Genomic DNA, 12,166 nt, shown 5'->3' with positions numbered 1-12,166 from the left:
TGCGAAATCTATCTCTCGGCAGCTCACGTGCGTGACTCACCATTCAAATAAACAGCAAATTTTCAGGCAATTCAATATACCATGTGGAAATAAAATGTCACGGTTATTTCTTTGAATATTTACATTACTTCATGAAAAATTTGAGCACAAAATTAATAAGTAATTAAAATAGTAAAAGATTGTGCGATAAATAGCAAGATTAGTAGGACTTATTTAAAATCTAAAAGGAGTTTTTGTAATATCCTGATATAATGTTAATTTTAATTATTAGAATAAAATTTAAATAAATTTCATCTATATTATTGCTCAATTTTCGTCCAAATTTCTCAAATTTTCATCAATCGAATTTTTTCATGCCATATTGCGAAAAATTACAATATAAAAAATATTTTTACTCATTTTAAAATTTTTATCCTAAATTTTCAGTTTTAAAATTCCCTGTTCAAAACCATCTTTTAATGATTGGAAGAAGCGAATTGCGTGACAGCAGGCAAATCCAGCATGGCAACAAACCCTTTTTCTCACTCGGCGCTGGAGAGCAAAAGAAAGAGAGAGGGTTGGTTGTTTTTCACTTTCAGCCTCTCTCGCGTCTTGCACCCTCGCTTTTGTACACAAATCACGACCCTCAGGGCACTTTATACTTTCCAGTTTTTTCCTTTGTGCGTTTTCGCTTCTCGAACGAAGCGTGAGTCACCGCAGGCCCATATGTGTCGTTGAAAATTTACTTCATACGAATTCGTCCTGTCCCTTTCTGCATACCTGGAAATTTCGTCGCAAGCGAAAACTACGCGTGAATAAAATTTATTAGTCAGCATTGATATGCGATTGTCCGGTGCAAAAAAAAAAATAATATTACATTCAAGTACCGTTATAAGTTGCATTTGCCGTATGCACAGGAAACACGTGCACCTCATTTGTGCATGTGAAAATTGCATTATGGGTCACTCTCTCTGACTGCATCGTGAATGCAAGTGTGTGTGAAATAATTATTTCACTCTCTGCGATATATAATGTTTTCCATCACGGATGGGAAACGACTAGGGCAGCGCGACAAAGGACGGCAGAGACTCATTTGCATGCGAGATGAAATGCATAATCACACCTCGCTCATTACCGTGTGCGAGCTGGAGAGCACAAAGGGGTGCTGAGAAAGGCAAGGGTGATTGATAAGTCGCAGCAGAGGTGACAGCAGAAAAGATAAAAAGATTTAAGAGAGATGAGCAAATAAAAGGCAGAAAGAGCAGAGAGGTGCAAAATATCAGCGAGAGGGATTTAATAAGGGCAGAAACAGATTGGTAATCAGACGAAGCAAAAACAAAATTTTTGATGTTCATTAAAATAAATGCTGAAATTAATTTAAAGGTCGATTGTAGTAAAAAAAAACCCCATTCAAATGTCAAATCTTATCTAATCTAATCTAATCTATGAAGACCTTTTTTCTTTGGTAAAAAGCTAATATTTTTTTTTTTTTACATTTTTTAAAATGAAATTGCACTGAATAATATCATTTGAATTGAGATGACTCATGTATCCGAGAGATTTAATGTAAAAGCCATCCGCGGGCTAAAATACCGCTATAGCAAATATATACACGCCGCGGTCACTTTTTGTTGTCCGCAACAAGCTTGACTTCATGATGTGTGATAAACGTTGTTCTTCGCAAAAGCACCACTGAGACTTCACTATTTTTAAATAAAAACTTCCCTTTCCACATAAATAATCAGAATTAATATTTGAAATAAATATTTTAATGAATATCCCGTCACTTCACCTTAATCTTGACTTTTCATTTCACTGCCAGTATTTTTAAATTGAAAATTGAAGAAAGATTGCATAACATTTGTCATCAACAATGCTTTTCTTTATTCCTTTCTCCGTCTCCTCTCGCGCGATTAGCATCCGCCTCCAGCTCTGTAATACTTGTTGACATTGGCACTGATTTGCTAACACCTAACGGTACCTTCCTTATTTATATAGACCTAATGGGACTTGGCAGTGGCCGGTTCATTCGTCCGCGTGTCTCTTTATTATATGCCTTTTTTCTGTTGTCGCGTGTGTGCGTCAGCGAAAGTATATAATTATACCTTGCAGAAGCACGTCGTGGCTTTTTGTTTCCGAGTGTGAATGTTTGTGTGCGATGATGATGATGTGATCGCGACGTAACGCAGAAGGAAACGGGCAATAAAATGGTGAAAACAAAAAGTCTCGTAAAAGTAGATCGGCCTTGGGAGAAAGAGGAGATAGATTGTTTTGTGTTGTCTCACGATGTAGAAAATTGAGCGATTGACGTCAAAAGAAAGACCCCGGTGAATATTATTTCTGATAAAAGAAACGCATCGGTCTTACCTGGTTGAATTTTGCTCCGGCTCAAGCACCGCAGCTCCTGAAACATTAAATAAACGGAAAGTGATGAGCAACGAAAAAGAAATGCATATACAGTGATTTTGAGTCACATTTCTCTCTTTCACGCAACGGAATTATACGGGAACAATTAAGAATGTACTAGATGAGAAAATATGATGTCAATGAGAGCATCAAAAATTATATAAAATGCGTGGCAAAGAGTGAAAAAGAAATAAAAAAACTTTCAAAACTTTTGCTGCAAAAAATTAAAATAGGCAGACTATTTTTATTTTATTCAAATTCCGTCAGCGTTTTGGTGTAGGATTATAAATAATGAAATATAAATTTGATGCAAAATAATATAATTATGCTGGAGGGGTAGCAGCATTTTTTTACATTAATAATTTATTTATTTTTCAAATATTTTTTACTATGGCAAAAAAAAGCCCGACTTCCACATCTTATACATTCGGCTTTGCAATGTCCTGAAATTTTTAAATTGACTTTAGTTTTTAATTTGTTTTAATTTAAAAAGCTAAATTTAATTAATTTAGCTATTGCGTATCCTTTTAATATTATGCAAATAAAATTATTTCACCTTTGTCAACGCGATGAGTTAAGACAATATTGGTCATTGAAATTGCCACAGCAATGCCAGAATGCTCAGTAAATTGGAATATTAAAAAATAACTTCAGGAATATTAAATTTTTATAAAGCAGAGTCATTAAATCTGAATCCAGGAAAACAATTGTCTAATTTTACCAAAACGCTATGTATATAATTACGTTTCAGAAATCTCGCATTAGAAAATGTGATACGCAAATTTTCGCGGAAAAGCGCGCTATTATTCAAAAGCATTGTGTGCGTATAAATGTAATGAAGTGCATTTCAATGTACTCTTCCATTAAAAAGGTCACGCACCGCACTCAATTTATTTTCTCCATTATTCCACGTCGTTGGAAAAAAATGAGTCAAACTTGAAGAGTGGCGCACAGATGCATCACCTCATACAATTAATTAACAGGCTCTTTTTTTCAATTGCGCCTCGTCTCGCTCCCTTGCCCGGCGAAAATGCAAAAAATTATACACATACGATAAAACCGCGTGTGTTTCGAGTTCTCGTTATTCTCGAATCGCTCGACCGTGTCGCGTACACATAAAATATACGCGAGCAAACAATTAAACTGGCGACGTGACCTTTCAGTGGCGGCGCCTCCCTGCCGCGGTTCGGCCTGTCGTGAACCCTTTTCAGCGCAGGTTCGGACGCGTGTCGTGGGCGTGCTTCTTAAAAAAAGTACACAAGGAGGATTTCCGCCCGTTTGCACGGGTGTCATCGAATTTAATTAGAGGCACACTTAAGATCACCGCACGCACGACGTGTGCCGCCGGAGACAAATTTTACTGCAATTTATTTCCGCAAAACGAGGAAAACCGCGGAATTGAAACAAAATGAGCTCTTTTGAGTTAATGACCGGCGGGTTACGCAGAAAAGCGTTAGAATTGTTTGAGACGCAGTTGAAGCTTTTAAATTTGGCTCTTTTATTTCATATTTATTTGAAGGGGGGGGGGATTTAAAATGCAGACTTGAATTAAAATTGTATTAAAATTTTAATGCAATAAGGAAAAATAAGCTGCCAAGATTTTTTTTTTTTTTTTGAAATATAAATAGGCATTAAATAAACAAAAAGTTGTTAACTGCCAAACAAAACAAAATATAAAATATTTCCGCAGAAAGTGCTATAGTTAAATAAGAAGAATGCAGTTCAAATAACTAAAATTTCTCGATTCAAAGAATATATTTTTAATATAAATTAATATTGGCTAAAATCATAGTGACTCGGCTTTTCCCGATGCGTTTCATTGTTTTCCAATGTGATGTTTATGCCGTTTCTGCGTTGTTATATTAAGTATATTAATATCCCTGCAAAAAACAAATCGTCCTCCTATAATTCTTCGTTCCTGCTGGTTCCTTCGAAGAAAAAAAAATTGTTCCAAAATATTTTTAAGCTTTTGATTATAAACAACAAAAGAAAGTATTTATAATTTGTTTACCCTAAGCTGAAATCTAGTTGAATATAACTCTTTTCAGGGTTGGGAGGAAAGTGTCAGCTGTGCATCCTGCGTGGTTAATTTTTTGTGATTTTTGCACATTTATATTACTCTGTTTTTTTTTAAATTTTTTTTTCAAGAAAGTAAACAAAAACAAATAAAAACTGACACCTTTTCTCGTTTCTCTCCCCCAAACAGCAGCAAAACCAACACCAATTTCACGTTCTAAAGCAATAAATCTTTTCTGATCAACAAACTCTATTTTTCAGAAGATCGTGCGTCTCTTTCTGGTTTGGATTATCATGAGCCCTTAGATAAATTTGATGCTTGGGGCGATTTTTCCGGGCGTCGTGACCGAATTTAGGGCTCCTTCTTCAGTCCCTCGCGTGTGTTTATATTATTATATATTACTCGAGGCGTGAGCCACGACCTCTCTTCTGCTGCTAATCAATAATGCCCCCGCCCCCGAGGTGAGAAACGCATATAAAATACACAATCTCTGCACCAAAGGCGCAGAGCAAGTAAATGATACGTTTCACGCCTCAAATTATGCTTCGATACACGAGAGAAAGAGAAGCAACGGAGGCCACTAGGTGATTATTTTAACACCTTGAACGACTGATTTTTAAATCATAACTGTTCGTCAGCGACCGAGACGCCCTGCTTGTTTCTTTCCTAATTTATTCTAATTTGGAAGGAAGTTTCTATCAGTAAATAATACGTAGGTCTAATCATTTTTTAGTGAATCGCATTTTTTGTATGCTGCAATATTAAATATCAATAATGGGTTAATGTTGTACTATATTATGTAAAAATGCCAACAATGAAATTAAAATTTGTCCAAAATTAATAACTAAACAGGAATAAATTCGTTGAATGAAATGGTATGTGTGGTTATGATATGCTGTGATAAATAAATAACATTACTAAACATCTCATAATATGAATTCCATAACCCTTTAATAATGTCATACCAAATAATATGAAAACAGTAACCAAATTGGTGCAACCAGCGGATATAATTTATTTTCATTACAGTTCACAAGCATTGACATCTCTGGAAACTTATTTATCCATGATAAGATAAAAAATTTATGTATGTAGCTAAATTTTTCTTTAAATATCAAATAAATAATGGAATTAAATCGACCACTTTTAAAATTAATAATAATATATGAAATTACATTTAAAACAAAAAAAATAGTTTATTTTTATTTAATAATATCATAATGTGAATCCGATATAATTTTTATTCAATTTTATTGTTAAGTAACTGTATTTTTTGCTTAATTTAATATTTGCAGCGCAATTACATATTAAAATATTATGCAATACAGAAAATATTATATCGTCCCCTGTATCTGCCCTGCAGTATTATGCGTGAACTGTGATCTCGGTTTAAAACGTAAACAAAGGAGTTCTTGATTGTGATGCGCATCGGCAAATTTTATCACTTTCACAGATCGTATAAACAGACCCTTATAGTCTCACACTCGAGCATTTCTGAGTTTTGACGCTTGAAGTACCCCGGCGATTTTATTTATAAATGCATTTACACCTCTGGTCCATTAAAAGAAGCTTTAAATCTGAAATTTATTTTATTATGGAAAACGGTCGCATTTCTCACACAGTGGAGCGTTATTTAGAGAATAAAAGAGGGACAGATTATGATGCTTTAATATATTTTATTATTTCCGAGCGAGGACACCTGTGCGTGCAGCGAGTTGCAGGGCATGTGTTGCACTTTGTGAAATCATACACGATAAATCTCCCCCGAAAAGCGACCGACCGAAATAAAGAATGGCAGAGAGCAGAGGCTTTTTACAACCGCATTTAGCAGGTGAATTATTCCATCAGGGCGCTACTATGAAGCGAATAAGAGGGGAGACGAGCGTCGTATTTATGCGTTTTTACGAGGCCAGCAAGACCCCCTTTGAACAGAATTAGGGAGCGAGAGAAAACAAATGACTGAAGAGAGATGAGAAAATTTATATTAAATTTATTTGAATACGCAGAAAAAATTTATTAAAGGGCAGATGTGCGAGTTTTTGTTCTAATAAATGCGGTTTCCCACATAATTAACAAACCTAGTTTTGACACTGATGACTTTGCTAATTAAACGTTACCGTTTTAATTAAAAATCTGAGACGCGAGCTCGATATGCAAATGAGCTGCAGCGCGAGACACTTTAATATTTTGTCAGCTTCCCGCTGTGCGCAGGAGAGAAACGAGTTTTCATCTCTCTCCGTGTTTCTTTCTCTCTTTTTATTTTATACTTGTTTCAATTTACAGGTCCATAAAACACGCTCTTTGTTTGTCTGGCTGCTGCTGGGCATTTAATAATCTTTCTCAGGTGAATGCAGATGAGCTTGGAAAAATTATCGTCGGCCGGGGTCAAAATCTTTTTTCCCTTTTTTATTTTGGTTGCAGGCCAAGCGAACGTACACACAACAAAATCCGGCGGGTCATCAATCAATCCGGTGAGTGTCGTCGCTGGTGAAGAAGCTAACCCTTTTTCTTATATTCTCTTTAGTGCCCACTTTTTATTTGTAACAGCCTGTTTTTAATGTCAATACACATTTTGTTTGCTTTTTATGGCGCGCATTTTGGTTTTATGCATCCGTCCCTATAAAAGCCGCGCAGGGACCTTATTTGCATTTTTATTTATATAAGACGATATATTTTTTTTTTTCATTCGTCTCGACAAAAGAATTGCGAAAGCACACATGGCACAAAAAAGAATAATAATCCACTCAACACGATAAGAGCTGAAGCTGAAGGACCCCACCCTCTTATTTTCACTCAAGTGATGCAGGCTGCATCACTCTGTGCGGAGAAAAAAAAAGAGTCTCAATCGACGTCAGGCAAGATCAACGCGTAGATAAAGAGAGGCAACATGCTCCAGGTGACCCGGGTTGCATATCCGATTACTTGTGCGCGCTCATTTGGTTGCAACAAAGTGATGATTGTTTCCGAGAGCAGGGCAGGAGAAAACTAAGGCATGATATAAAAAATATCGGTATGCAAATCATGATACCAATGAGCAAAAAAACGTATAATAATATATATTTGCTTATTTTGCATAAAATATATAATAAACAAAACATTTATAGTTAAATAAAAATAGTTAAAAAATAATATTTGACCTATTGTGAGAGAATAAACGAATTGAAATAAATACATTCCATAGTTTTGGTTTAAAATTGTACAGATATAAAAAAAATTACATCAATTGAAAATTAAGTTTTCTAAATCCGCGATGCCTTTGTCTTCAAGTTCTTTTTTTACAAACCAATGTGTACCAATGTTATGATCCAATACTGATTTTAGTGAATTAATTTTAAAATTTTATATTCAAATTTTCATTAACCATTTTTTGCTTCATCCTTTTTATAATAAAACTTTTCGTCTTGGATTAATTTAAAATTGAGATTTAATTGATTTCAAAAAATAAATTTTTCTATCATAAATGACTTCCTTTTTTTTAAATAAATATATATTTTTTTTTAAATTGCAGTAAAATATGGATATTATCAGGTAATCATTGTCATCATTACTGTAAATCTTTATTGCCAGAATTAACTTTTGTAATTTTGAATAACAACTGATTTTATGGTATTATTTCTCTCAATTCCATATGTTGTGCTCTAACTAAATAAGGAAATTTTGATAAAACCATTAGTACTGGTTTATCAGAAGAGCTGAGAGTTAAGTAGAAATAAATTTAATGACACCCGAACGCAGCCGACGAAGTAAAAAAACACATCGACCTCGTTTAATGCGATGAACCTGACCCTGCTCGCGGACGCGGCTGCAGCTCGGGACGATTATCTATCTCTCTTGGAGTATAGTGTGCCGTGTTGTACTACTATGGTGTGTGCATGTGCTCTCGTCAGCCCGCGATATTGGTGTATACAGAATATAAATTTTAAGTGGGAGCAGCTAGTGCATCATGCACGTCCATTAAAACAACCAAAAAGTGTATTCGGAGAGATAAATGTTGGTGCCTGAAAAAAGGAGGGAAAAGCGACGCTTCTGGCCCCAAGAGATAAACCAAAGCAGCGATCATTATTCAACAAGTATATAGAAAAGAACACACGATTATTTATACTTGGAACAAAAATTCAAGTGTCTCTCCTCGGAAAAAAAATTAAAATTTTAATAGAGAAAAAATAATAAAGGGCAGAATTGGAGTGATTGGGAAAATAAAGGGAGCCAAAATCTCGGCCAATTTGGGCGTCGGCAACAGGTGCACCTCTCCTCTCTTTCTTTCTTTCCTTTTTCCTCTCTAGACGTATATATAGGGATCAGGTTGTTGTTGTTAAAAAAGGCCCGAGGCAGCGTGGCTGGCTGGTTTTTTAACCCTTCCATATGTTCTTGACGTCTCTGACGTGTCGGCCGTAGATGTAGTAAGATTGGCCTTGAAAACGAGGGGCGTCGCGCCTCTGCCGCTTTTATTATTATACACACGGCTCTTTTTTTTTACCATCCTTCCTCACTTGCACGGCCAGAACCTGTATGTAGCAACCATCGTCTTCTTCTCTTTTTCTTCTTCTCAGCTGTGTAATAATAATAATACGCTCTCTCTCGCACACAGAGGGGAGGCAGCAGCAAAAGTGTACCAAGAAAAGGAGAGAAAAAAATATAAACGACGACACTACTACTGATGCTGCTGGAGAAAGAAAGAAAGAGTTTCTTAAAAAAAAGGATTGTCCGATAAAGAAGATGGGCACAGAGCGCGGACAAAAGTTCTGTATTGAATTAATTAAGTTTAATGACGCGCCTTAAAAGCGACCCAAATGCGTTTTCCATAATACTAAATATTTATTGATGTGTTTCAAGTGCCCTCTCGAGCGGAGAGAGAATCAATAAAAAGAGCGGGACAAGCGAATTAATGAGGCGATTAAATTTTATTTCTGCGCTTTTAAAATGATTGCGAAAAAAGTGTTCTATTATTACAAACGGAAAAAAATGTATTAAATTAATACGATTTGGTTTGCTTAAAAATCAAAAGTTTTAATTAATAATATGTTAAAAAAGCAATACTAAGTTCTTAAAACTATTAAATTTTATTTTTAAACTTGTTTTCAGTAATAATTTAACTTTATAAAAATTTGAGATGAAATTACTAAAAAGAAAATTATTTATTATCAAAGCAATATTTTTATTATATTTATTTAATTATTTTGATTAAATTTAAACGCAATATTTCTACTTTACAAAAAAAGTTAATTTAAATCTATTTAATTTTCCTTTTAAAACTTATAAAATAAATTTTTGTGAATCAAACTTTGTTTTTAAAATATTTAGTACCATTACTAATAGCTACTTCCATCTGGCATTCAACTATGATTATTATGAAACCTTTAGTAATTAAATTCTGGAAAATTAAGCTATGAGAAATATTTTAAAGAGTTAACAGTTGATAAATCCCTGTTTCTTGACAACTTTCTCGATCCCAATTTAGAATCGAACATCTATAATGGCACCGTGGGCAATAATTTATGCACCGCAGCAAACAAGATTTGCTGCTTTCTCACGGTGATGTAATTAAATTCATAATCATAATCCGCACACGGCGCCGTCGCTTACGCGTTTTCCTCTCTAATGTACGTGCGTGTACACGAGAGACCTTATTATATTGAAATTTTGATTCCGGCGGTCTGTTAGCAAGTGCGTTAGCGCGCGCACCTGATGCACGTCGGGGAAAGACAATGCCGATTTTGGTATTCAACTCGGGTGCACCCCTCGCTCGCGAGCAGAGTTGTAATATCATGAATCTCATTAGACATGCAACACCCGCCCTCGATAGACGCCGCCGCACAAAACAGAAGCGCAGCTACAAACAACACATGCTTATAGGGAGGCACAGCATTTACCGTCGCTTTCCGTGTTAAAAGAAATATATGAATAGGAAATTAGCCTCTTAATAAGCATAACGTATCAATTTGTTGAGTTGCTGGGATTATTCCACGCGATAATTTTCTAACTCTAATAATAATGGGAATTTCGGTTAATTTTATAATTTTTTCATGTTTTTCCAAGAAAGATTATTGAAAATAATTTGCAGGCAAGGGTAGTTGATTCATGATGCTTGACTTTAAATTCGCCTGTACCTTGATTTTTTTTATGCAAGCCATATTCGCACCATTTGTATTCCAACTTTTTTTCTTTCTTATTATTTGATTTTTTAACCAAAAATTTCCTAGCCACGTATTCCATATTGTAGACTTACGTGTGACATTTTTAAATCTTTGCCTCATCATCAGCTAAAAATTGAATGCACACATTGGAAACAAAATCTATTATATCAATTTAAGCCTGTCATAGCGACCATAAAATTGTTCTGGTCTCCGGAGGTATTAATGAGCCTGATAATTGAAAATCTCGTATTCAAATTAGGCAGTGACTGCAGTGAGTCTCATGAATAAATTAAATCCGACTTGAATTGTAAATTAAGGCCACCTGCTGCCGCCACTGCACTAAATCCTGCTCGCCTGGACAAGCCGAGCAGGTTGCCTAACTCATCTTAACTGTCTAACTTTAAAGTGAGATGAAAAATAAGTCTCCTATTTCCTGAAAAAAATAAAACAGATACATTTGCCTTGATTGAAAGAAGAGTGATTTAACATTTTATATTTTTATATTAAATTTGATTAATTCACAGTGTCCTTTTTAATTATAATCTATATCTTATTGCAGCATTTTAGCATTTCTAGCACATCTTCATCTAAGAAGTAAAAGGTAGTGAATGAAAAAATTAGCACTTCTTCCAATTATCCGGTTCAGTTTGTTTCATATCAGTGCAAAAATAAGTTTTCATTTGAATATAAATAAAAGGTTAAAAATTATCAGAAAATCTCCTTGGAACTATAAATGATTCAAAGAAAAATATTTAATTTCCGTGTCTATTCTAAATATAGAGTATTTATCATCCTTTATGAGATCGATGAACCAATAATTTATTATATTATTTATAGCTCTCATTTTCCACTTCAGTATAACAAAGTTGTTGTTTTTGCCGCCGTTTATTGCCACTTCCAGCGCGTCATTTTCGCTGCTCTGGTCCGTCGGCCGCCGCAGCAGCAATAAAATCATTATATGGTACAACCAATATACCGAGTTCAAACTTAATTGCGCTAACCTTCAACTCTGCAGAGCGCGCATCGAAAAAAGCCGCGCTGCATCCCCGCGTGCTGCCGGGGATTGTTGATGTTTATTTCTGTCCGTCGCGCGCGCCTCCTCATGTACACACATACAACGTACGTTAAAGTGCAAATTGAGCATCAGACGAGTTAAACAACCGCTCTCTCTTCTTTTTAACTCTCCTCCATGCATAATAACAATTACCGGCAGCGACCGGCTGTCTGCGCGCGGCCGGGATTGTTTTTTTTTCTCTTATTCACGTGCAGCCGAGGTGCATTTAATATCCCCGATGTGCTGCAGCACCAAGCGATGAACCCGGCCGATGATGAGAAGAGAAAAAAAAAAACACACACTAGTATGATGCCTCTTTATTGCTCCTCCCCTGACTTTTGCCTCCCGGCGCGCGCTGCAGATCGGAGACACCTGATTTCGTGGTTGGTTGCGTAACTTTATGCAAAGGCATCGCTTGATTTTGGATCAGGTCTTTGATTTTTTAAGATAAAATTAATTTCAACGCTAAATATATAATATGCAAATATTGGCCAAATTAATTGAGTATTTTTACTTTCAAAGACTACAAAAAAAAATTCCTTAGTTAAAATATTTAAAAAATATTTTTAAATTTCA

At 35.2% G+C, this 12,166-nt stretch overlaps 1 protein-coding gene across 1 annotated transcript in view; it reads right to left on the bottom strand.

Moving 5' to 3' along the window:
- The window catches only part of LOC132199888 (nose resistant to fluoxetine protein 6-like), a 135,056-nt gene that overhangs the window by 58,269 nt on the left and 64,621 nt on the right, over window positions 1-12,166 (bottom strand). The window contains exon 3 of the mRNA XM_059624977.1: window positions 2,347-2,383. Coding sequence (XP_059480960.1) covers window positions 2,347-2,383 — 37 coding nt within the window. The remainder of the gene's footprint in view (window positions 1-2,346; window positions 2,384-12,166) is intronic.

Source organism: Neocloeon triangulifer, unplaced genomic scaffold, assembly GCF_031216515.1.
Source record: "Neocloeon triangulifer isolate White Clay Creek 2 clone unplaced genomic scaffold, ASM3121651v1 ptg000014l, whole genome shotgun sequence".
Taxonomy (NCBI): domain Eukaryota; kingdom Metazoa; phylum Arthropoda; class Insecta; order Ephemeroptera; family Baetidae; genus Neocloeon; species Neocloeon triangulifer.
The sequence above is the reverse complement of the archived record's forward strand: the minus strand, read 5'-3'. Positions and strand labels throughout refer to the sequence as shown.